The sequence below is a fragment of the Prionailurus bengalensis genome, chromosome D4, assembly GCF_016509475.1.
Source record: "Prionailurus bengalensis isolate Pbe53 chromosome D4, Fcat_Pben_1.1_paternal_pri, whole genome shotgun sequence".
Taxonomy (NCBI): Eukaryota; Metazoa; Chordata; class Mammalia; order Carnivora; family Felidae; genus Prionailurus; species Prionailurus bengalensis.
Genome location: NC_057359.1, coordinates 80,353,648 through 80,375,688, shown reverse-complemented (window position 1 = coordinate 80,375,688; position 22,041 = coordinate 80,353,648). Strand labels below are relative to the sequence as shown.

Sequence of the window (22,041 nt, the reverse complement as noted above, 5' to 3'; positions counted from 1 at the left end):
TGATCTGTCTTCAACACTAGACCCCAAGTTCCTTGAACATCCTGTCTTGTTCCCCATTGCTGCCCCAACCACTGTCTGGTACATTTTAGGTGCCCAATGAACATTTGTTGAATGGTTGACTGCAGGCACACCTAAATCTCAATTCTCTCTTCTCTCTTTCTCTTCTCCATCCTTTATAGATTATTCCTGCTATCAGACTTCTCCATCTGATTAAGCCATCATTCATCTCTCTCCATCCCTAATGACAGCCCAGCCATCTCTCTATCTCATCCCAGCCTCTCGCCACCCCCTGCAACATTCCCATCCCTGTCCACCACATCCTTCATTCCTAAGCCAGGGATACCTGGGATGCACTCCACCAATTTCACAAGGGTGAAGGACATTATTCTTAAAAGGGAGAGCTAGGATGCTAATATAGGCCTTCTCGCCAAGTGCGCTTGAAGCTAGATCCCATGTGGCACCTGGGGCTGGGGTTCCAAGGACCCTTGGGGAATTCTGAGAGACAATTCCAAGCCCAAACCATGGTCTTAGCAGTTCTCAAGGTGCCCCTTACCCATGGCCTGTGCCAGGGCTTGGTGCACAGGATCCCCCCCTTATGTGGCAGAATTAGCCCTCCCTCTTTCCCAGATCCCTATGGACTCAGCTCCAGGTTCTGTCCCACAGTAGCTGGCATAGTAGCTGCTCAGATGAGGAAACCTGTCCAAGCAAGTGAAGAGGCCACCAGAGATGTCCACACTGAACTGCCTTTCTTGCTCCCCTAACAGAGTAGGGAAAAGCTTTTAAGAGGCCCTACCCTCACCCCAGCCAGATCACATCCATCATCCCCCAAGATCTTATTTTCTTAAGGGAAAAGTGCAGAACTCCCAGAAGTGATTCTATGTGGTCTAGAGGCAAGATGTTATTAAATGCTGAGTACATGTGGTATAGGATTTGGCATCTACTTCTCCTTGCTCATATTATATATGCCTCAATTCTGATCTTTGAATGTCTGCCTCCTCCCTGGTCTATCTTTCTTTTTTTTTTTTTTTGCAGCTTAAAAAAATTATAGTAAAATATATATAACATAATATTATTTTAACCACTCGTAAGTATACAACCCAGTGGCATTAAATACATTCACAATGTTGTGTAACCATCAATATCATTTATACCCCAAACCTTTTCATGATTTGTAACAAAAACTCTGTGCCCATTAAATGATGACTCCCCCTCCTGGTCTGTTTCTTGATCAGGGACCCTGCCTCCATTGTGGCCATCCCCTGACCTCAGCCGTATAGTTAGGTAGGTCCTACGTATTTGCCAATAGTCCATCTTAATGTGATTTTCTGCCTGGCCTCTTGAGGAACGCATCCCAACATGACCTACCTGTTAAGATATCACTTTCTTAGACCCCTGATACTGGCTGCCTCTCTTTTGCCTCGTTTTGAAAGTGCTCTGTAGATGCTGGCTGCCAAAAGGAATGCTTTCTAAGCATCTACAAGCTAGGACACTGTCTGTCCCACCTTTGGGAGCTGGCTTGCTTCCAGGTCATATCTCCTAGCTCATGCCAGTCTGTATGTCTGCCTAAAGTAACTGAGCTATTGTGTCCTTTTGACAACCATCTTCCCAAACACTTCTCCCTCCTTATCATTCTCCTCCCAGATTGCAGTCCCTTTGCTACTTGCCCTGTGTTATTTGAAGAGACTCCATGTGATGTTAAGAGACTTTGGAGTCATATATGGCTCTGCTCCTGGCTTCGCTACTCCAGAGCTGGCTTCGTGGACATGCAGCTTGTGCAGTCACAGAGGGCCCAGCACTCAGAAGGGCCCACACTTCTGAATTTATTAATAGTTATATCTTTGAACCTGTGTCTTATAAGTGTGATGGGGAAATGGAGCATGTAGGTGAACAGAGGAGATATGTGCAAACACATGTGCCCACCATTCCTTTTCACCCCATTCACAGCATTCACGATACCCCATGAACACAGAATACCAGTGGACCCACAATGCAGTTTAGGGAGACTCAAAGTGAATACAAAGTAAGCATGTCATGTCTATGACTCAACAAGCAGGGTGCTGACAGCCTTTAGAGGCCATATATTCCTTTGGAGCCAGAACTTGGTTTGAATGCAAAAACAAACAACAACCACAATGGCATTCTAAGAAACACAAATGACACAGGAAACTCATCATATTCTTTCTTGTTCATGTTATTAGCCAATGACTTAAACTAAATATGATGACACAGAAGGAAGGGGAAATGCAGGATAACCCATAGCTCCTTTTCCATTCAGGCTTTTCTTACTCTTCAGTAAGCAAAGGTAGAGAGTGTTGGTAGAATACACACATGTCAAAAAGTAAAATAACAATTGAGTTTGTTTTGCACTGCATTTCCAATGTTCTGATAAGAACAAAGTATACATGCATGTATGAGATCTGAAAAACAAACTGCGTGGTCTTGGTGATTCTACATATGAATTAAGTGCCCTTGTATTAGCATTTAAAACCAGCATCGCACTAAATGAAGATGAATGGTAAAATTCACGCCATTAATTTAAACCTTTGATTTTCCTTGACTTAGAATAACATTAAAAATTGCAAGTAAAAAACACCGTTGCAAGTTGAGGAAGAGACCACAGAAGAAATGAAAAGGTTTTTATGTTTTAATACCGCACCTTTTCTTACTTTTTGAATAAGCAGGTCTACATTTTCATCTTACACTGGGACCCTCAAATTGTACAGGTGGCCTTGGCTACTTCTTTCTGTGTGATTCTAGGCCCCCTTCCTTCCTTTGAGCCCTTTCTGATCATCAGGGTCTTTGTGTGTAAAATGAGAACAATGCCAAATCATGCCAACCAACATCAAGTGGCCTCTGCTGCTGAGCAATCATTTTATTCATTCCTTATTTTCTTTCTAAATAAGTTCCATGAAGATATCTGTGCAGCAGTCTGGTGAGGGGGAGTCCATGGATAAATGGAGGAAAAGAAAATTCTAAAAAGGGAGCAGACTAAGCCTTTGAGAGGTTTAGCAGTGATTTTTGGAGAAAAATCCATTGAAAAGTTCTGTGATATTTGGCTTTTTTTTTTTGTCCAATTAATGGAGACTTCTGCATGTTTGGAGGCAGAAAGAAAGAAGTTGATAAAGCAGGAGAGATAAGATGCTTTAAAAAATAATCATAAGAACTCCTTACATGTTTGTATGATTTCCAATGCTCAGGGATATCACATTTCAGCATTCCTATAAGAAGGCAAGGTAGGCATTGCTCTCTCCAGGAACTGAAGAAACTAGTTCTCAGAAGGGACGAGAAAAGGGAAGTCTGAGTCTATCTTGGAGAAGGTGTTATGTGTTAGCACTGGCCATCAGCACAGCACAAATTATTCCAGTCTGCTTTGGGATGCGGTTAAGTTACTACCAGCAGGTGGCGCTTTCAAGGAGCTGTCTGAACCTGCTGCTCTTTAAGAACTTAAAGTATGCTTGAGAATTTTTATTTTTTAATTTTTATTTATTTTTGAGACAGAGACAGAGCATGAACGGGGTAGGGTCAGAGAGAGAGGGAGACACAGAATCCAAAGCAGGCTCCAGGCTGTCAGCACAGAGCCCGATGCGGGGCTCGAACTCACAGACCGCGAGATCAAGACCTGAGCCGAAGTCGAACGCTTAACCGACTGAGCCACCTAGGCACCCCAAGAGGATGCTTGGGAATTATTGACTGGTAAGCAAGTGCCCATTAGTGGTGGTACTGAGCACAAGGAGCTTTCCCCAGCATTGTATCTTTAGAGAAACAGCTATTCTAGTGTACAAGTTTAGTGTTGCTAGGTAATGGCAGGGATTCAGGAATGCCTTAGCTGGGTCATTTTGACTTGGGTTCTCCCAAGGACCTAAATACAAGATCATCCATCCTTCTATTTGAATCGCCGTGTTCCCTAGGGTGTGGCTTACCTGGTTGTTCTCTGGCTGTGCCTACCTCTAGCCTTGTCAGGTCATCTCCCCAGTCTACCATCTGCCTGGTTGTCTGATCAGCTAGTCTTACCTCAGCACCCCGTGAGGAAGAGAGAACCGGACAGAAGTCAGATTAGTCCTTCACTTAATGTCATACCTGTTCCCATGTAGTACCTTTGAGCCTTTGTCTAGAATTTACAATGGTGTGTAAATAAAAATCAGAATGTGTGGATCAGGCTGTATAAAGTATTACAGAGTTTATAAAATGGAGAATCAATTACAAATAGCTGGAGGAGGGGTCAAAGAGAAGCTAAGACTGCAGCCTGGTTTGGTATGTCTTTTTCCTACTGACCCTACCACAATCAAATCCCCATCTCTGCTAGTTATTAGATGTGTTCCCTGAGGCAAACCACTATATTTTTCTGAGCCTCAGTTTCTTCATTGGTGACCTGAAGGTTATAGCACCCTTCAGAATGGTTGTGCAGATCAGAGACCATTTGTGTAACTTCATTATCGCAATAATGGATACATGTTAGGAGCTAGTAATCGGTGGCTATTACGTTGTCATTATTTGGGTAAGTTCTTTAAAAGTTGAGAACATGTCCTCTATGTCTGGCTCTCACAAAGCACCTATTAAAATTCACTGGAGTTCAATAGGTCTTGTTGAGATGGTGAATTAACATTTATGCCCTTCCTTCCTTTTAAAAAAAATATTCACTTATTTTGAGAGAGAGAGAGAGTGTGTGTGCATGCTCACAGGTGGAGGAAGCGCAGAGAGAGAGGGAGAGAGAGACATGAAGCTCGATCTCATGAACCTGTTAGATCATGACCTGAGCTGACGAAATCAAGAGTTGGACACTTAACCAACTGAGCCACCCAGGTGCCCCTATTGCTTTCCTTCTTAATTACTAAACCTCCTCCTGCGAAATAAGAAAATGCTTCAAACAGTATCTTTCATAAGGGTCACAGTGAGGAGGACCTTTTTGAGCAAAGACTTCTTATGGTTTATAAGGAAAATAGTAGGGTACACATAATCTGCTAATGGAAATCAATGTCATAAACAAAAGAAAATTTTCTTTAAATGCCTTCTAAAAAGGTTCTGGTCCATGGAAACCTTTTTGTGCTCCTTTGCTCACTAAGTTAGGCTATCAGACTCTCAGGATGTAGCAATTAGATAGATCCTTAAGATGTTAGTCATCTAATCCCAGACCTTTAATTGACAGTTGACAAACAAAAGAAGTGGGAAGCAAAATCTGCTGGGTTCGATGATAAAGATAACCTTTCATCCTGAGAGTCATGCTACCGTTGGTGTTGTGGTCTGCCCGGCAGCGGCCAGGAAAATAAAACTGTATCAAATACAGATTGCCATGATGCTGTGCACATATTTCCAAAAAAAAAGAGTAGAAGGTCATAAGTCTGTCCTAGCCAATAAGAAGAACAGTGACCATTCTCAGATTCATGCTATGTGTCAAGAACTACATACATGTTTCATATCATTCTCCCATCAGCTCTATGAAGAATTATCATTTGATTTTATAGACAATGAAAGTGGATCTTAATTTGGCCAAGATCCCATCCCTAGATAGGCAGTCAGGATTTGAGTTCGAGCCTGCCTCACTTCAAACCATCCTTTCTTTTTTTTCAATGAAATATTTCAAACTTTTAGAAAAGTACAGTGAGTGATGTATCAAACACCAGTATAACTACTGCGAAACTCCCCTGAATTATTTGTAAAATATTGCCATACTGACTTCAGAACTTCCTTTAAAACAAAACATAAGGGATACAGTCTGTGTACCTTTTTCCTATACCTTCCCCCATTCTCCTTCCCTTCCCAGACATTACTGTTTATCCTGATGCAGTATTTATCTTTCACAATCATGTTTATGTTATTACTACTGATGTAAATGTCTATAGGCCATAACATTGCTTTGCATTTTTTTTAAATTTATGTTCGTGTTATTATGGTCTTTGTGTCATTTTGCAGGTTGGTTTTATCAGCCAACATTGCTTTCCATTGCATGAAAATACAGTCATGTATTTACCGTTTTTCTATTGTTCTAGGTTGCTGCCAAATTTTGCTATGACAAATAATGCTACAAAGAGCATTCCCGTGCTAGTCTCTTTAGGCAAATGTGTGCACATTTTCTGGGGTATATACCTAGAGTTTCGACCTTTCCATTATCCTCTACCAGGCCTCTTGGAGCTTGTGGTGAATTGCTGAGCAATGTTGGGGTACTGGGGTCTTGGCTGTAGGATACAAGCACAGGATTGTGAAGGAACAAGGGACTTATAGAGGACTTGGTGTTGACAGCCCAAGTCACTTGGGAGAGGAATTTTAATTTGCAGCTAAAGCAGTGGCTCTTGGGCACGAGATGAAAAAGAGATTAGTTTCTCCTTTGGCCTGATCAACTGAAAAACTAATTTCAAGCTGGACTTGGAGATGTTAGTAGAAGTAACAGGAAAGGACCAAGTGAAGCAAGAACGCTTGGAAGAGGTTGTTGGTACTTCAAGTCAACAATTTTTAAACCATGCGCCCAGGGACCCCAGAGTTCCCATTAAGCCTCCTCAAGGGCCACCTGGGGGTGCACCTGGGGGAGACAGGCAGACAGCCTGCACCCCACTGTGCTTCTCTCAAAGCACCTCTACTCCAACTGTTTTACACATTGGAATTTTTGTCAAGACTTTGTTTCAGTAAACTATTGTAGCTAAGTGTTTTTTTTAATCCATTTAAATAGGAGCACCTGGATGGCTCAGTCAGTTAAGTGCCCAGCTCTTGGTTTCAGCTCAGGTCACGATCTCAGGGCTTGTGAGTTCGAGCCCCACATCTGCTTGGAATTCTCCCTCTCTTCCTCTCTGCCCCTTCCCCACTCATGCTCACTCTCTCTCTTTCTCAAAATAAATAAATAAACTTTTAAAAATCCATTTAAATATATAGGAAGACAAGTGACTAAGGGAGGGATATTTATATATGAGGTTCCCAATTAGTTGTAGTTTGTACCCCAATATTCCCTCTCACGCGGCTGTTATAAATAGACTGAGTGGGCTGCATTCTTCAGTGCTGGTAGCACTAACCCATATATATCCCATATTTCTGATGACACACCAACTTGAGGATATAAATAAGTTAAGAATAATGGTGATAGTATTGGGCTGACTATTTAGGTGGTAGGAACACCTTCATATCATGGTGACTTCCGAGAATAATAATAAGGAATTACGCTATTTGACTGGAGTGAAGAAGGGCAACATTGAGGCTGAAGAATCAAGTAGAATCCAGATCAGGAGGGGCCTTGTGAACTAAGTGAAGTCATGTGGGCTCTGTCCTGAGGGTAGAATCAACATGGCATTAGCAGGAAGGCCAGATGACCAGCAAAGTTTCTGCCAGACTTGGATTCTCCTCTTTTAGAGTTGCATATTTGTATAAAAGCTAAAAACTACCCCTGAAAGTCAACATTGTGAAGAAGAATCCACCTCTGAGCCATGTTTAAAAGGCAGTTAAAAAGTTTCAAACACACTTGAAAATCTATGAATTGAATTTTGGTTTTAGTGGGGACCTCTGAGATCCATTATTTTAAAAAGTGTTTTCGGGGTGCCTGGGTGGCTCAGTCAGTTAAGCGTCTGACTTCAGCTCAGGTCATGATCTTGCGGTCTGTGGGCTCGAGCCCCGCGTCGGGCTCTGTGCTGACAGCTCAGAGCCTGGAGCCTGCTTCGGATTCTGTGTCTCCCTCTCTCTGACCCTCCCCCGTTCGTGCTCTGTCTCTCTCTGTCTCAAAAATAAAGGTTAAAAAAAATTTTTTTTTAAATTAAAAAAAAAATAAAAAGTGTTTTCTTTCACAGAAATATGCCAATATGTTTGGAAATGCTTGCAAATGTTTGCAAATATCATTTATCACTATTGATTCTATAATACAAGCAAACTTCCTTGGGCTTAAAACACAGATATCTACGATGATTTGAGTATTCTTGCTTTCTCCTAAGTATCTTTTCCCGAAAATGATGGCAAAAGGACTTTGTTTGTTTTAACTTGACCCATCTTTCGTAACCCAGTTTAATCATTTCACAGATTCCCTTTTGAAATAAATGTACTAGATTGTCAGACAATCATGGAAGATTTTTTTTATCACCTCAATAACATGCAAGAAATATCTTTAGTGAAATTTGTATATCAAATTCTCTTTTGTGTGACATTTTTCTAATGAGTTTAGTACTAAAATGTTGGTAAGGTTAAAACCTTATTTATTCAAAGCAATGAATGCCAATGTGACCCTAAAACATCTGAATAATTAAAAAATGTCTAGAGAAATTGGTTCTGTTACTTTAGAATAAAGTACCTATTAGGTACTAAGGTAGATGAGTACAAATATAAGGAAGATTGTACATAAATTTTTTTCTAGCAAACATAAAACATACAAATCTCAAAGATAAAATTTTATTTCATTCTAAGTTAATAGACTTGTTTGTTATAGGAAGCTTTTTTTTTCTTCAGGTCTTCTATTAAAATTATTAAAATCTTCATTGAAAGGTATAAACATGAGTTTATTTTTAAAAAAGATATTCTGCATCTGAATGAATGCAAATTTGGAATTTGTGTCATATGAATTAATAGATATTGGAGGATATCCATTCCCTGCTAAATAGAAAAGTATTTGATGGGTTATTTCCTAGAAAACATTGCCAGTGTCCTCAGCATGGCATTTTCATTGCCTATCACAATCTTTCCTCTACCTAATGTTCAGCGTCTTCTGTAGACTGGGACAGACCAAGGAACAATTCCATAGAGCTTCTCTGAAGATCTGTCTTATCCTTAGGCCATTTCCAGTGCCAATGACACGACCACTCAGGATTTCTCTAGAAAGATTACTTCATGAGCCTTGTCTAAACCAGACCTATCCTAAAATCTTCTCATTTTGAAATTGAATCCTGGTGGGTCTCTGTCAGTATCAGAGCATATAGATTTATCAGAGGCATGCTCACAGATTGATACAACTTCAGAGCAGGTGTCCTGGTTAAAAGGGATAAGGCCAAAGGCAAAGAGATCTACTGGCTTCTAGCTTTGAGCCATTCATTCTACTGTCAAATTCCCATGTTAGAATCTCCTTATTTGTATTAATCAAAATAAATCTCTAGGTGTAAATCCCTTTCTAAAAGATCTCCTACCTCGGCATCTGGGCATTAAAGGGTGTTTTTCAGTTCTGATTTTAGTTTTCCGACTTAAAAGTCCCTCTTTCTGACATTAATAATTAACCAGTAAACTAATGTACCCAAATTCTTCAATCTCAGTTTATTTAAAAGGAGAGTAGCTTCAAAAAGGTTATATCCATGGTTTACTGATACCTCCAGCCATGGGCCTTTGGGGCATACTTGTTTTTTTAATCTTCCTGGGTAAAAGTTGGGGACAGGAACAAACGTAAGTAAAAGAACCCATCTTCATTTATCAATGCATCTTAGTTGTGATGAGTGAAAAATAAATTCAGTAGATGGTGCTAATTTGAAAATAACTTTCTACTTCCTAGAGCACCTGGTGAATAGTCTCACCTCTGAATGAGAAAGTCATGGAAGCATTTTGATTTGAGGAGTGGCTTACAACACAGCAGCTTTATGGGATTCTTATTTATAAAAATCTACATAAGTGATTGTTTGAATTCCTCTTCAGAAGAGCAGAAAATAAACTCAAGATAATAAACTTTCTTGCCATTGATTGCTTATTTCTATTTGGTTCATAATTTTCTTTGTATATTCCATGTACTTATTGTACATAGTAAAGCACATGTTACTTTGAGGTCAATTCTAATGCTGTGATTTGAAAACCTATTGTAACTGTTTCTAAATTTATGAATTAATTCTTCACAAATTTTGGTGTTATAGAAATATTGTGCATTTTAAAGTATTTCTTAAAAAATACTGGCTTGGGGGCGCCTGGGGGACTCATTCAGTAAAGCATCTGACTTCGGCTCAGGTCACGATCTCGAGGTTCATGCGTTCAAGCCCCACGTCGGGCTCTGTGCTGACAGCTCAGAGCCTGGAGCCTGCCTCAGATTCTGTGTCCCCCTCTCTTTTTTCCCCTCCCCTGCTCATGCTCTGTCTCACTCTGCCACTCAAAAATAAATAAATGTTAAAAAAAATACTGATTTTGGGGGCACCTGGGTGGCTCAGTGAAGCATCCAACTCTTGATTTCAACTCAGGTTATGGGTCAGGCTCTGCACTGACAGCGTGGAACCTGCTTGGGATTCTGTCTCCCTCTCTGTCCCTCTCCCGCTCGTGCTCACTCTCACTCCCTCTAAATAAATAAATAAATGATTTTGTATCTAGAAATAGCATTTTAGTACCGAAAAGGAACTGGAAAGTATCTAATTGAACCTACTTATTTCACATATAAGGCTAAACCCAGACAGAGGGGAAAGTGACTTGCCAAAGATCATGCTGCTTGAGGGAGACAAAAGCAGGGCTTGTATTAAGGATTCTTTTTTTTTTTCCACTTTGGTTTGCTTTTTCCTTTTTTTCATTTTGTCGTAAATGTATACATAAATACTGAAAATATAAATATAGGGGCGCCTGGGTGGCGCAGTCGGTTAAGCGTCCGACTTCAGCCAGGTCACGATCTCGCAGTCCGTGAGTTCGAGCCCCGCGTCGGGCTCTGGGCTGATGGCTCAGAGCCTGGAGCCTGTTTCCGATTCTGTGTCTCCCTCTCTCTCTGCCCCTCCCCCGTTCATGCTCTGTCTCTCTCTGTCCCCAAAATAAATAAACGTTAAAAAAGTTTAAAAAAAAAAGAAAAGAAAATATAAATATAAATGTATACTCAGGATGTCATAAATTTACAACACTCTCCCACCCCTATCTGATTTTCTCACATGGCCACAGTCTTACCCCCTTCCCTCAGTAGTTTTTATATACTCGCTTTTGAGAGGCAAGTGGCAAAAGTTCAGGAAGATTGAGATTAAGTGACTTCAAATTAGTAGTAGAATTAGGACTAGAACCTGGGTCTCATGATTCTGAATTCTTTCTACTACATCGTACTGGCCCTTAATAAGCATCTCCTTTCTTTCTCTGAAAAAATGACAGTGTGCTGTTTACAGCATAGCGAACAATATAATTAATTTGACTGCTTGATTCAACAAAATTTATTGAGCACCTACCATGTGATAGGCACTGGGGATGTAATAGGTGGTATAAAGCTTGCATTCTAGTGGGAGAAGCAAATGATGGGTGGATGAATGAACCAATGAATGAATGAATAATATTAGGTGGCTATCAGTACAAGGAAGAAAAAATAGAGTCAGAGGATAAAGAAATGATGGGGCCTTACCCCAAAGTTGTAGAAAGTGAGAGGAAGCAAATTATGCAAATATCTGGGGAAAGAGTATTCCAGGTAGAGGCCAAAGTCATATTTTTGCCTCTCTGCAAGCTCAGTGGCCTGATCTTCTTTTCTTTTTAAAATATTTTTAATTGATTTATTTATTTTGAGAGAGACAGAGAGAGCAAGTGGGATAGCGGCAGGGGAAGAGAGAATCCCAAGCAGGCTCTCCACTGTCAGTGGAGAGTCCAATGTGGTGCTCAAACTCACAAACCATGAGATCATGACCTGGGCCAAAACCAAGAGCCAGACACTTAACCAATTGAGCCACCCAGGCGTCCCTGGCCTGACCCTCTTAAACTGTTGAAAGAAAATAAGAAAAGTAGGATATATTTTTTTAAGAATGATTTTTTTATGTAAATAGATTGTGGTACTGATAAGCCAATAAAGACCAGAATCTGTATGAAGGGTGATTCCAAAGCCATCTTTTAGGGACTTCTAAATACTGAATACTTTATGTTTTATCACCACCACATGGACAATTCAAAATTAAAACAATATTAAACTGAAAAAGATAAAACTTACGAGAATGCTGAAATTAAAATAGCGTATTTTTCTAGATTTTTCAGATTGCATGACTCTTGCTATCTAGTTTAGTATAGCAATTGAAATTGTTAACCCAGGAAACGGGCTGCTTGGGTTCAATTCCTAATTCTGTAACTTAACTGTGTGACCTTCGGCAAGTAAATTATCAGTTTCTTCATCTGTAAAATGGGAGTAATAATAAGATCTTCCTCACAGAGTGGTTGTAGCACCAAGTGAGTATATCTATCTACCTATCTATCTATCTAGTTGTTAAAACAGTACCTAACACAGATTTCAGGAAATGTATCTTATTATCAGCAAAACTAAACTTTTCTCATTTCCTCCTCTTCCTGGGTAAGCATTTGAGGAATTCAGATGACGGTTGGAAATCTGGAGATCTTTTCCCTCGTTTACAATTTGCTGCCAGATGCTTTAAAAGGACTTAATTGTTTCCAAATTAATTTCATTTGTTACCAAAGACTTCCTGACTTTTTAAACGTCATATTGTTGACAGGGGCCCGCAATAATTCTGCCAGGTGCCGTGGCAGGTGGCCTCCAGGCCTGTTCGGCCACTTGAATTAGTCCGTCACTGTGACCTTTTGGGTTGGAGCACACTTTTCTTTTCCTGTGTAATCACACATATGGCTCTCACTATCCAAATTAGCCACTTTCATGAAATATAACTAAGAGTTTATATTTGTAAGTGTTCTTATAATAAACCAATGAAAATACACACATTTAAAAAATTTATTTCAAAAACCTATATAGAATCATTTGCATTCTTGTATAAACCATGTGAAAAACAATACTGGGAATAGCTTTTAACTCATTTTAGTCAAATTAAGGAAACTTAACATTTATCAAGTACTAAGCACGCTAGGTGTTTTCATATACATATTCTCATTTAGTCCTTACTGCAAGCTGGTAAAGAAGGTGATATTTTCACAGGTAAATTATTTTGGTCTTAGAAAGGGTTTGTGACTTTACCATGGTCACTCAACCAGTAGATGACAGACTGGAATTCAATCCCTGGTGCCTTTGTCGCCTTCTTCTTCATTCAGTAAATATATTGACCCTAGGTACATATTCCAGTCAACAGCATTCAGAGTCTCTCTTTGCTGCGGCGGCTCAGGGAAAGTGTTATTAGTAACTTTCTAAATGCTAACTAAATCTCCAGCTCTGTTTCTCAAGTCTTAATTCCAAGCTTCTTCTTCTTGGAAGCCAGGCCGAAATTATCATAGATCACTAATAAACTTTGATTTAAAAATACCACTTTTGAGAAAATGTGCCTATTTGAATTTCTCAAGTGAGATGAAAAAATAAGAAACACGACGAAATGCAATCACCTAAAGATAACGGCCCTTTTTTTGTCCTGTTTCAACAGGTATGTCATTTCAGCGCCAAAAATATTCCGTGTTGGAGCATCTGAAAATATTGTAATTCAAGTTTATGGATACACCGAAGCATTTGATGCAACAATCTCTCTTAAAAGTTATCCTGATAAAAAATTTAGTTACTCTTCAGGCTATGTTACTTTATCCATGGAGAACAAATTCCAAAACTCTGCAGTCTTAACAGTATGTATTTATTCTTCATTTTCTTTATACATACAGAATATTCTCAACAAAATGTGTACCAACTTTGAATGTTGTAGAGATTTGGCCATTTATTATCACTCACCACTGTGTAATTATTAAATGATGTCAGTCACCCCTGATAATACGGATGAAACAGAAAACTCTAAATAGAAGAGTTGTATCTGCTTTTTGAGCAATGTATGTAAATAGTAATGATCGTATTGAAAAGTAAAATTGTACTAATGCAAAAATATTTGGAAATGAAGTGAAAATACTAGCTAACTGTGAAAATTACCATTACAAACAAATTGAAAAATATGAATATGCATCTTGATCTGTAATGCACCGCCTACAAAACCCCAACGATGCTATAGAACATTTGTTAGCTTGAACTCCAATATTCTGCAATTATAGCTTCCCAAACTAATAAAATTATTGGTTACCTGAGTGAACAGCTCCCATTGACAAACTGTATCATTCTGGATCAAATAACTTTTCCTTCTATGAAGATATTGTAGTGTACCTTGGTTAGAGTAGTGTTTGCAGCCATTTCTTATTTAAAATTCTCACTAAAAATTACTTCCTGCTCAAAATGCTGTTTTAAATTCTGATATAGATTCAAAGTAAACAACCAGAAAATCAAAGACAACTAGACGTGGAAGGGGATCTGAAGCTCATTTAGACCAGTGTTTCTTTAAAATGACCTCCTTAAAAAATAATTTATATTTGAAATTTTAAAAGAGCTTAAGATTAGAGGGGTGCCTGGCTGGCTCGGTCGGTAGATTGTGCACTTGTGATCTCGGGGTTATGAGTTCAAGCCCCACACTGGGTGTGGAGATTACTTAAAAATAATAAAATTAAAAAAAAATAAAAATAGGGGCGCCTGAGTGGCGCAGTCGGTTAAGCGTCTGACTTCAGCCAGGTCACGATCTCGCGGTCCGTGAGTTCAAGCCCCACGTCAGGCTCTGGGCTGATGGCTCAGAGCCTGGAGCCTGTTTCCGATTCTGTGTCTCCCTCTCTCTCTGCCCCTCCCCTGTTCATGCTCTGTCTCTCTCTGTCCCAAAAATAAATAAACGTTGAAAAAAAATTTTTTTTAATAAAAATAAAAAACAAAAGAGCTTAAGATGAGAATTATATTGATTTTCAGTATTTTGAATTTATTTCATAAATCTGTTTTGGTTTTATAATTACATAAAACTCAGAAGCATAAGAAGATTACGCTGGTCTGAGGTTTTACATATTTAAGTAACATTGTAATAAAAATAAATTTTTATTATATTATAAACAATAAGAAGTCAGCACTGAGAGTCCTCCAGAACATTTTATCCATTATAAAATTTTTTAAGTTTATTTATTTATTTTTGAGAGACAGAGAGACAGAGAGAGTGCGAGGGGGAGGGACAGAGAGAGAGGGAAAGAGAGAATCTCAAGCAGGCTCCGCACTGTCAGCACGGAACTCAATGTGGGGCTTGAACTCACAAACCATGAGATAATGACCTGAGCCAAAACAGAGTTGGATGCTTAACTGACTGAGCCACCCAGGCACCCCACATTTTATCCTTTAAATGGAGTCTGTATATTATTCAAGTTTGAGAAACACTGATCTAAATAAATTGTAACCAAATGTAGGAAGTTTTTCATTAATGTTCTTGATTGCAAATCCTCTAATCTCTTAAATACTTCCAGTTACTAGGTTTATTAAGAATTAAAATTAATTTCCCAATTAATTTCAGTAGACACTCTTATGTCTGATGTCACTGGCCACACATGTGTGGCTGTTACCTTTAAATTTAAATCAATCAAATTTAACTGCAATAAAAAATTCAGTTCATCAGTCACAATAACCACATTCCAAGTGCTCAAATAGACACGTGACTGGCGGCTACCATATCGGACAATGTAGATATTGAACATTTCCATCATCACAGAAAGTGCTCATGACTTGACCAGACTTAGATAGTTAATTGAAAGAGTAGATTAAGTAGGCAATCATAAAATTTGATGCATATCTTCGGCATTTAATTTTACATTGTAATGTATCTTTGTTGCCAATTGTTTGATGTTGTGCCAAGGTCTTTTCTTTAAGCATGGGCACCCTGGTTGGAGTGTCAAATCTTATTTATTATGCATTGCACCTTTAACAAATCATCTTTGTTTATAGTTTCTGTTTCTTTAAAGCGGAGAAAGAATGTAAAGACACTTGTAAAGCAACTGAGTGCAGAGTCTTTATAGGTTTTTACTGTCTTCCAAACTTTGACAGTGATCTCACAGATTTAATTCCACGGCTGTTGGTTTTAGGGATTAACTTTTACCCCATGTTTCCAAAGACCGAGTTTTCATAGAAACACTTTTCTTTCTTTTATTACTCTTTATGTATTATATTTGCATATCATGCAAACGTATGTAAAGTAATTACAATTACATACACCAAATGAGAAAGCAGGCAGGTCAACCCGTGGGGGCAGAAGGATAGAGAGAGTACAGAGTGTTCTGAACATCAGGCAGGATGTGGGACTGAGGGAGTGGAGAGCATGGGCTAATCCAGTGAGCTGATGAAATGAACGTTTGTTAAGAAGCTTCTATAGTAGCAGCTTTATTAAGGGTATATAAAATTTAGGAAACATGGAAACCAAAAGACTTTTAATTGCTTAAGGCTAAATCCTGACTATGATATTTGACAGTGACACATTTTGGGTAAAATTTATTCAGTATTCTGGCTCCTCTACGACTTTTAAATGGTTTAATACTCATACCCATTTTTTTGTTCTATTGAAATGACAGTAGGACTCAGAAAATCAACAGTTTTTATAACCTAAAAACTATAGTCCATCAACATTTTCTTTAACAGGTACAACCCAAACAGTTGTCTGGAGGACAGAACCCAGTTTCACATGTGTATTTGGAAGTTGTATCGAAGCATTTTTCAAGATCAAAAAAAGTGCCAATAACCTATGACAATGGATTTCTCTTCATTCATACAGACAAGCCTGTTTACACTCCACAACAGTCAGGTAGGGTATAAGATGCCTCTTCCTCTGTGGTGGAGAGGGGGGGATTAACATTATACTGTAGAGGTTTTTTTTACACTTGAAATTAAATGGACACAAGTTTCCCACTTGATCAAAAGAGTCTCAATTCCCAATGACTTCTATATTTATAAATAGCATTTTAATCTAAAATTTATATAGAAATTACTAAATACGCCATTTAAGTATAAATTTTAAATTCGTATGGAAAGTACAAAATGAACCATTATATAATCTGCCCCATTAGTTGTTTCCATGGAGAAAAAAAGCTTTTTTAAAAATTGCGAAATATTGGGTTATATTTTATTTATTAAACAAGTAGAAGATGTAATCGCAAATATAATTTTGGAAATGAGAAAATAATTTATTATGGAGCCATGTTCATTTTTTAAAAAGTTCCTTTGACTTTGGAGCTATTCCTCAAATTCAGAAAACAAATCCAACCCTAGGGAATCAGATGATTCAGCAAAGAATAAATTAGATAACAGATATATGGATATTAATTTTCTGAGGGACTCTACTTAAGAAAGTTTCTAATAGAATATTGCTTCATATTCGTGGTTCCTCTGTTAGTGGGAGAAAGGGCAGGATAGCAGGCGACATTCTATGACTGATGGATAACTGGATTTATTCCCAGTGAACCAAAAGTAAAACTCAAAAAAGTGTAGGGGTGCCTGAGTGGCTCAGTTGGTTGGGTGTCTGACTTTGGCTCAGGTCATGATCTCACAGCTCGTGAGTTCAAGCCCCGTGTCAGGCTCTGTGCTGACAGCTCGGAGCCTGGAGCCTGCTTCGGATTCTGTGTCTCCCTCTCTCTCTGCCCCACCCCTGCTTGCGCTCTGTCTCTCAAAACTGAATAAAGGTCACATGTCTGCAGTCAGTTGACTCCTCTGTATCTTCTTCTCACCAATCTTAACTTTTGAGTACATCGAAGATAGCATTATAAGAGAGCTACATGTGGGAGGGGAGTTTATGGACTTTCAATAATGCTATTGTTGGTGAAGGACAGGGGGAAGGGTAGAGGGACCAGCCAGCTTTGTGGAAACGCTTTTCGCACAGTGCATACTTGCTAAATGTTGGTTGATGTTGGTGATGACAGTAGTAGGAAGGAACAGGCCTAACCATGGCCACTGCAGCAGGAGTTCCTGTTCAGACAAGCTCAGAAAGGAAAGGCCTAGAAAGGGTGGGATATTGCTGTCAGCTTGGACAGATTGTCATTGGCAGAGTGATAGCATCTCATGACTCCAGAAAGAGGACTTAGTATGTACATAGAGCCCATAAAGCTTAGGCCCTTTAAAACATAATCATACCTTGGGGTGCCTGGGTGGCTCAGTCGGTTAAGCGACCGACTTCAGCTCAGGTCATGATCTTGAAGTCCGTGAGTTCGAGCCCCACATCTGGCTAGAAGCTCGGAGCCTGGAGCCTGCTTCGAATTCTGTGTCTCCCTCTCTCTCTGCCCCTCACCCACTCACACTCTGTCTCTCTTTCTCTCTCTCTCTCAAAAACAAACATTAAAACATAATCATACCTAGAAACAGACATATCTTTGCCCTTGTCCTCCTCTTATATCAAAGGACTAATTTAGGAGATTAGACACTCTGGAGCCAGATTGTCTGGGTTCAAACCCCAGCTTGGGCTGTTGTGAGCTCTATGACCCTGCACGTGTTACTCAGCCTCTCTGAGCCCCACTTTCCTCTTCTGTAGAATAGAGATAATACTAGAACTTACCTCACAGAATCGTTGTAAGAGATAAGTGAATTCATATGGATAAAGCACTTAAGACAATGCCTAGCTCAGAGTAAGCACTAGGGAAGTGTTTTCCATTACTATTTGATCTGTGGAATAGCACAAAGCCTCATTTACACAGAAGAAAAAAATTACTTAAAAGTCATTCTCTTAGAACTGATTAAATCTTGTTATTTCTAGCTCTCATGTCTTGATCCACACATTTAATCTGAAGATCCTTGAGGGATTTAGTGGAACCATCTTTAAGGCTAAAGGCTTAAGTCTTCAAGGCTTTGTAGGTTAAGGACTTCAGAATATTAGCCAAAATCCTTCAATTCCATACAACCTGTGTCCTGCCTTCCCCTCCAGCTTTATCACCCACCATGCTCCCCCTCATCTGTGGAAACCAGTCAAACTGACCTCTTTCTAGCTGCTTTCTCACACTACGTTCCTGCCCATATTAAAGCCTGTATATCTCTGCCTGGTACATGCATGCCCCTCGCCCCCGCCTGCCTTATTAACACCCACTCGATTCCCACATGTTATCCATAGAGCACAGCCTTCTCTGACCTCTATGACTGCTTCAGATCTCCCTCTTCTATGCTTTGAGAAAGCCAGGCAGTGTCTTTGTATGCTTCTCACCCTGGATTGCACATACACTTGTGATATCACGGGTTCGCTCTCTCCTCCACTCCGTGTCTGATTTTCTTACCGCCCTATCTCCAAGTCTAGCATCGTGTCGACACATAGAAGGCATTCAATACGCTTTTTTCAAAACCTAAGAAGCCATTATCTTTGGTACTAAAGAATTATATTGATCTTGCCTCCAAATACACTGTTGCCGTGAAGACAAGATTAATTTTCTAATCTAGACTCCAACTGGGTAAAAAGTAGATATGTAGCAGTTGTAGAAATAACAATACTAAAATAAAAGTAATAAGCACTCGTTGAGTAGTTATGATGCGCCAGGCTGTGTAACAGCTTTGTCTCATTTGGCCCTCACAATGCTACAGAATGGATACCAGCCGTTCTGTTTTACAGATGAGGGAACTAAGATTTAGAGGGATTAAGTCTCTCACTCCGGGGCATGCTAGGAAGCGACCTTCCCAGGAATGAAACCAAAGTTTTGGCCTCCAGAGTCTCCAGGACCTGAGCTCTTAACTTTGTGTGACATACTGCATCTGGCAGCATCCCAGTGACACTCAGTCTGAACTGGGTATGTCCCTAATGCAGAAGGGAGGACACGAGGCAGAAGGCGGATGAGGGCAAGGGGGACAGCAGAGTGTGCATGGCGGGGGAGGGGGGTTGGAGGGGGTGGGCAGATTCACTGAACATTTTGCTTTGACCTTATTGAAACCAATTTTAGAGAGCTTAATGTGGCTTCTTTATGTAGAGCTTTGCATAATACTAACCCTTTAAAAGGATTATGGTTCCACTTCAATTTTATTTTGTGGCTAAAGTTTTGGCCATGAAATGATTTGAGCATCAGTAAATGAACATCGGGGAAATTACAATATGTCGTATGGGAAGGAACTAGATCAGCAGGTCTCAAGCAGTTAAGAGTTCAATTCTAAGCAGATGCATTTGCTTAAAAGGCAGGGAGGGATCTATTAGCTGGCGGAAACAAATGAAGAGAACTAATTGTTCCTGAGCCCTTGCCATTACACATTCAACAATGACAGAACAATGGTAGGATCTGGCTCAATGAATCTAATGATACCACACAATTCAAAGCTGCCATTAGCAACAATAAGGGATACTTTGGGGGCCTTGCTGGTTTTTATAAGTGCAAAAGTGTATAATGTTGAAATCAAACTACCTAATTTTCCACTGAAATCTCCAACTCTTATACGAGACATTATATTCCCATATAACCATATGGTAGAGATCACTATGAAATTCTTTTTTTATTTACCATTAAATTCTTGATAAACAGTGGCCTGATGTGTGTTCCCCAAAAAGTTGTATGGATATACATTTTAACAAAATGACCTGTACTGTACTTTCACTAGGAAAAGTAGCTCTTTAAAGACATCCAAGAGAATTCTCTTTAAAAGAAAATAATCTTCAGTAATGTATATGTCTGTAAACTAACTTTTTCTTTCTTCTAAATATGGATTTTTTCTGTGTAGATTTTTGTGATTGAGTTTTTTTTTAATTATACTCATCTCTTTTAAGGATGATTATTGTAAAAAAATCAAAATACTCTTGTGCTTAATGGAGGTTTTGATAATATCAATTATTCTTACAGTAAAGGTTAGAGTTTATTCACTGAATGATGACCTGAAACCAGCCAAAAGAGAAACTGTCTTAACTTACATCGTAAGTATGTTATTTATTTAAATAATAATTTAGCTCATCTTCAGGATTAGGTATGTGGTTCCATAACTCTGCCCTAACCCCACACTAACTCATTCAATGTTTGGTAAACGGTTATTGAACATCTTCCGTAAGTATAACATTGTAAGTCTATACCTCAACAATAGATATATGTAAAAAAAAACTCATGAAAATTAACTTTCAGCAGTTATGACTTTGAGCTAAATGCTTTAAATATATCCTTCATGATTCCTTTCTTAAAAAGCATCAATCAACCACCGAGAGTTGGTTGACTATTAATTGAATATTACATCTGAGATTTTTTATTTGTACCATTCAAGATAAAGAATTATAATCTAGGCCACTTACACTTAAGAAACTTAGAGTTTAGGGGTGCGTGGGTGGCTCAGTCAGTTCAGCATTCAACTCTGGATTTCAGCTCAGGTCATGATCTCTCGTGGTTCGTGAGATCGAGCCCCGCGTCAGGCTCTGTGCTGGTAGTGGGGAGACTGCTTGGGATTCTCCCTCTCACTCTCTCTCTGCCTCTCCACAACTTGCTCTCCCTCTCTCAAAATAGATAAACACTAAAAAAAAAACAACACGTTAGAGTTTAGTAACATACTAACACATGCGAAAAATAGTGTTAAAACATGAAATAAGTAAGGATCAGTAGTTATCAACCCTTTATCAGCCATAACATGCATAATAGAAGACATGCCTCCTGTGGTCTTACCAGTTTGTGTCACAGCCCTATAAAACTTTTGTGAGGAAGTAACACTCACCCATTAACAGCAGGTATATTAGTCATGATCTTTCACAATAGGCTGCAGCCCCTTTTCTCCTACTAAAAAACCCTGTAAGATGAAAACCTTACCAGAACACAAGAAGGAGTGAACTACAGGGATAACTTGGAATGCTGTATAGCTTACAAAAATCATAAACCTTTAACAAACTTTAACCTCTGACTATGTTATAATGATTTACTTGTGAAACATCAGAGTGTGCCAAGACTGTGGCTGATAACTATTGATATAGACTGTAAACTCCAGCAGTCCAGAAAAGAGTTTAGGATGGCCAAGGGATGGGTCAAGGAAGAAGTGAGATTTGGACTAGGCCTGTAACAATTGAGCCAAATTGAGAGTGGTGGAGAAGACATGGGCAGGTTGCTATAAAGGAACAACCGAGAACAGAATCAGAGGTGAAAGGAATTGGACAGGAAGAAAGCAATCTGATTCCAGAGCAGAGGCATCCCTGGGAAGAGAGGGGTCAATAAGATCTGAAAGTTAGAACAGGGCACCAGAGGCTTGAATAACCAGACCTGGAAGTTGAGGGTTGATGTAGCAGGTTGTAGGGAGGAACCCCTGTGGATTTACTGAAGAGACCAGGGAAAAGAATGGAGGGCAAATGTGTAGTCATGAGCACCACTATAGTAGAAGTGAAGGGATGTGCAGTAAGGGAATCCCATGCTGGGCTGCTGCAGAAACCTAGGTGCAGGGAGAGGTGTGGTAGCAGCAGCAGAAGAAATGCAGAGAGAGGCCCCTCAGACTGCCTGAATGAGGGTGAGGAGAGGAAGCCAGTGAGAGTGGCATTGACAGCC

General features: G+C 39.4%; 1 protein-coding gene across 1 annotated transcript in view; it reads left to right on the top strand.

The window, feature by feature from the left end:
• The first annotated feature begins 9,225 nt into the window (after positions 1-9,225).
• C5 (complement C5) overlaps positions 9,226-22,041 on the top strand; it is an 88,829-nt gene continuing 76,013 nt past the window's right edge. Inside the window, exons 1-4 of the mRNA XM_043565226.1 lie at positions 9,226-9,330; positions 13,185-13,377; positions 16,226-16,388; positions 20,377-20,447. Coding sequence (XP_043421161.1) covers positions 9,266-9,330; positions 13,185-13,377; positions 16,226-16,388; positions 20,377-20,447 — 492 coding nt within the window. The 5' untranslated portion in view covers positions 9,226-9,265. The remainder of the gene's footprint in view (positions 9,331-13,184; positions 13,378-16,225; positions 16,389-20,376; positions 20,448-22,041) is intronic.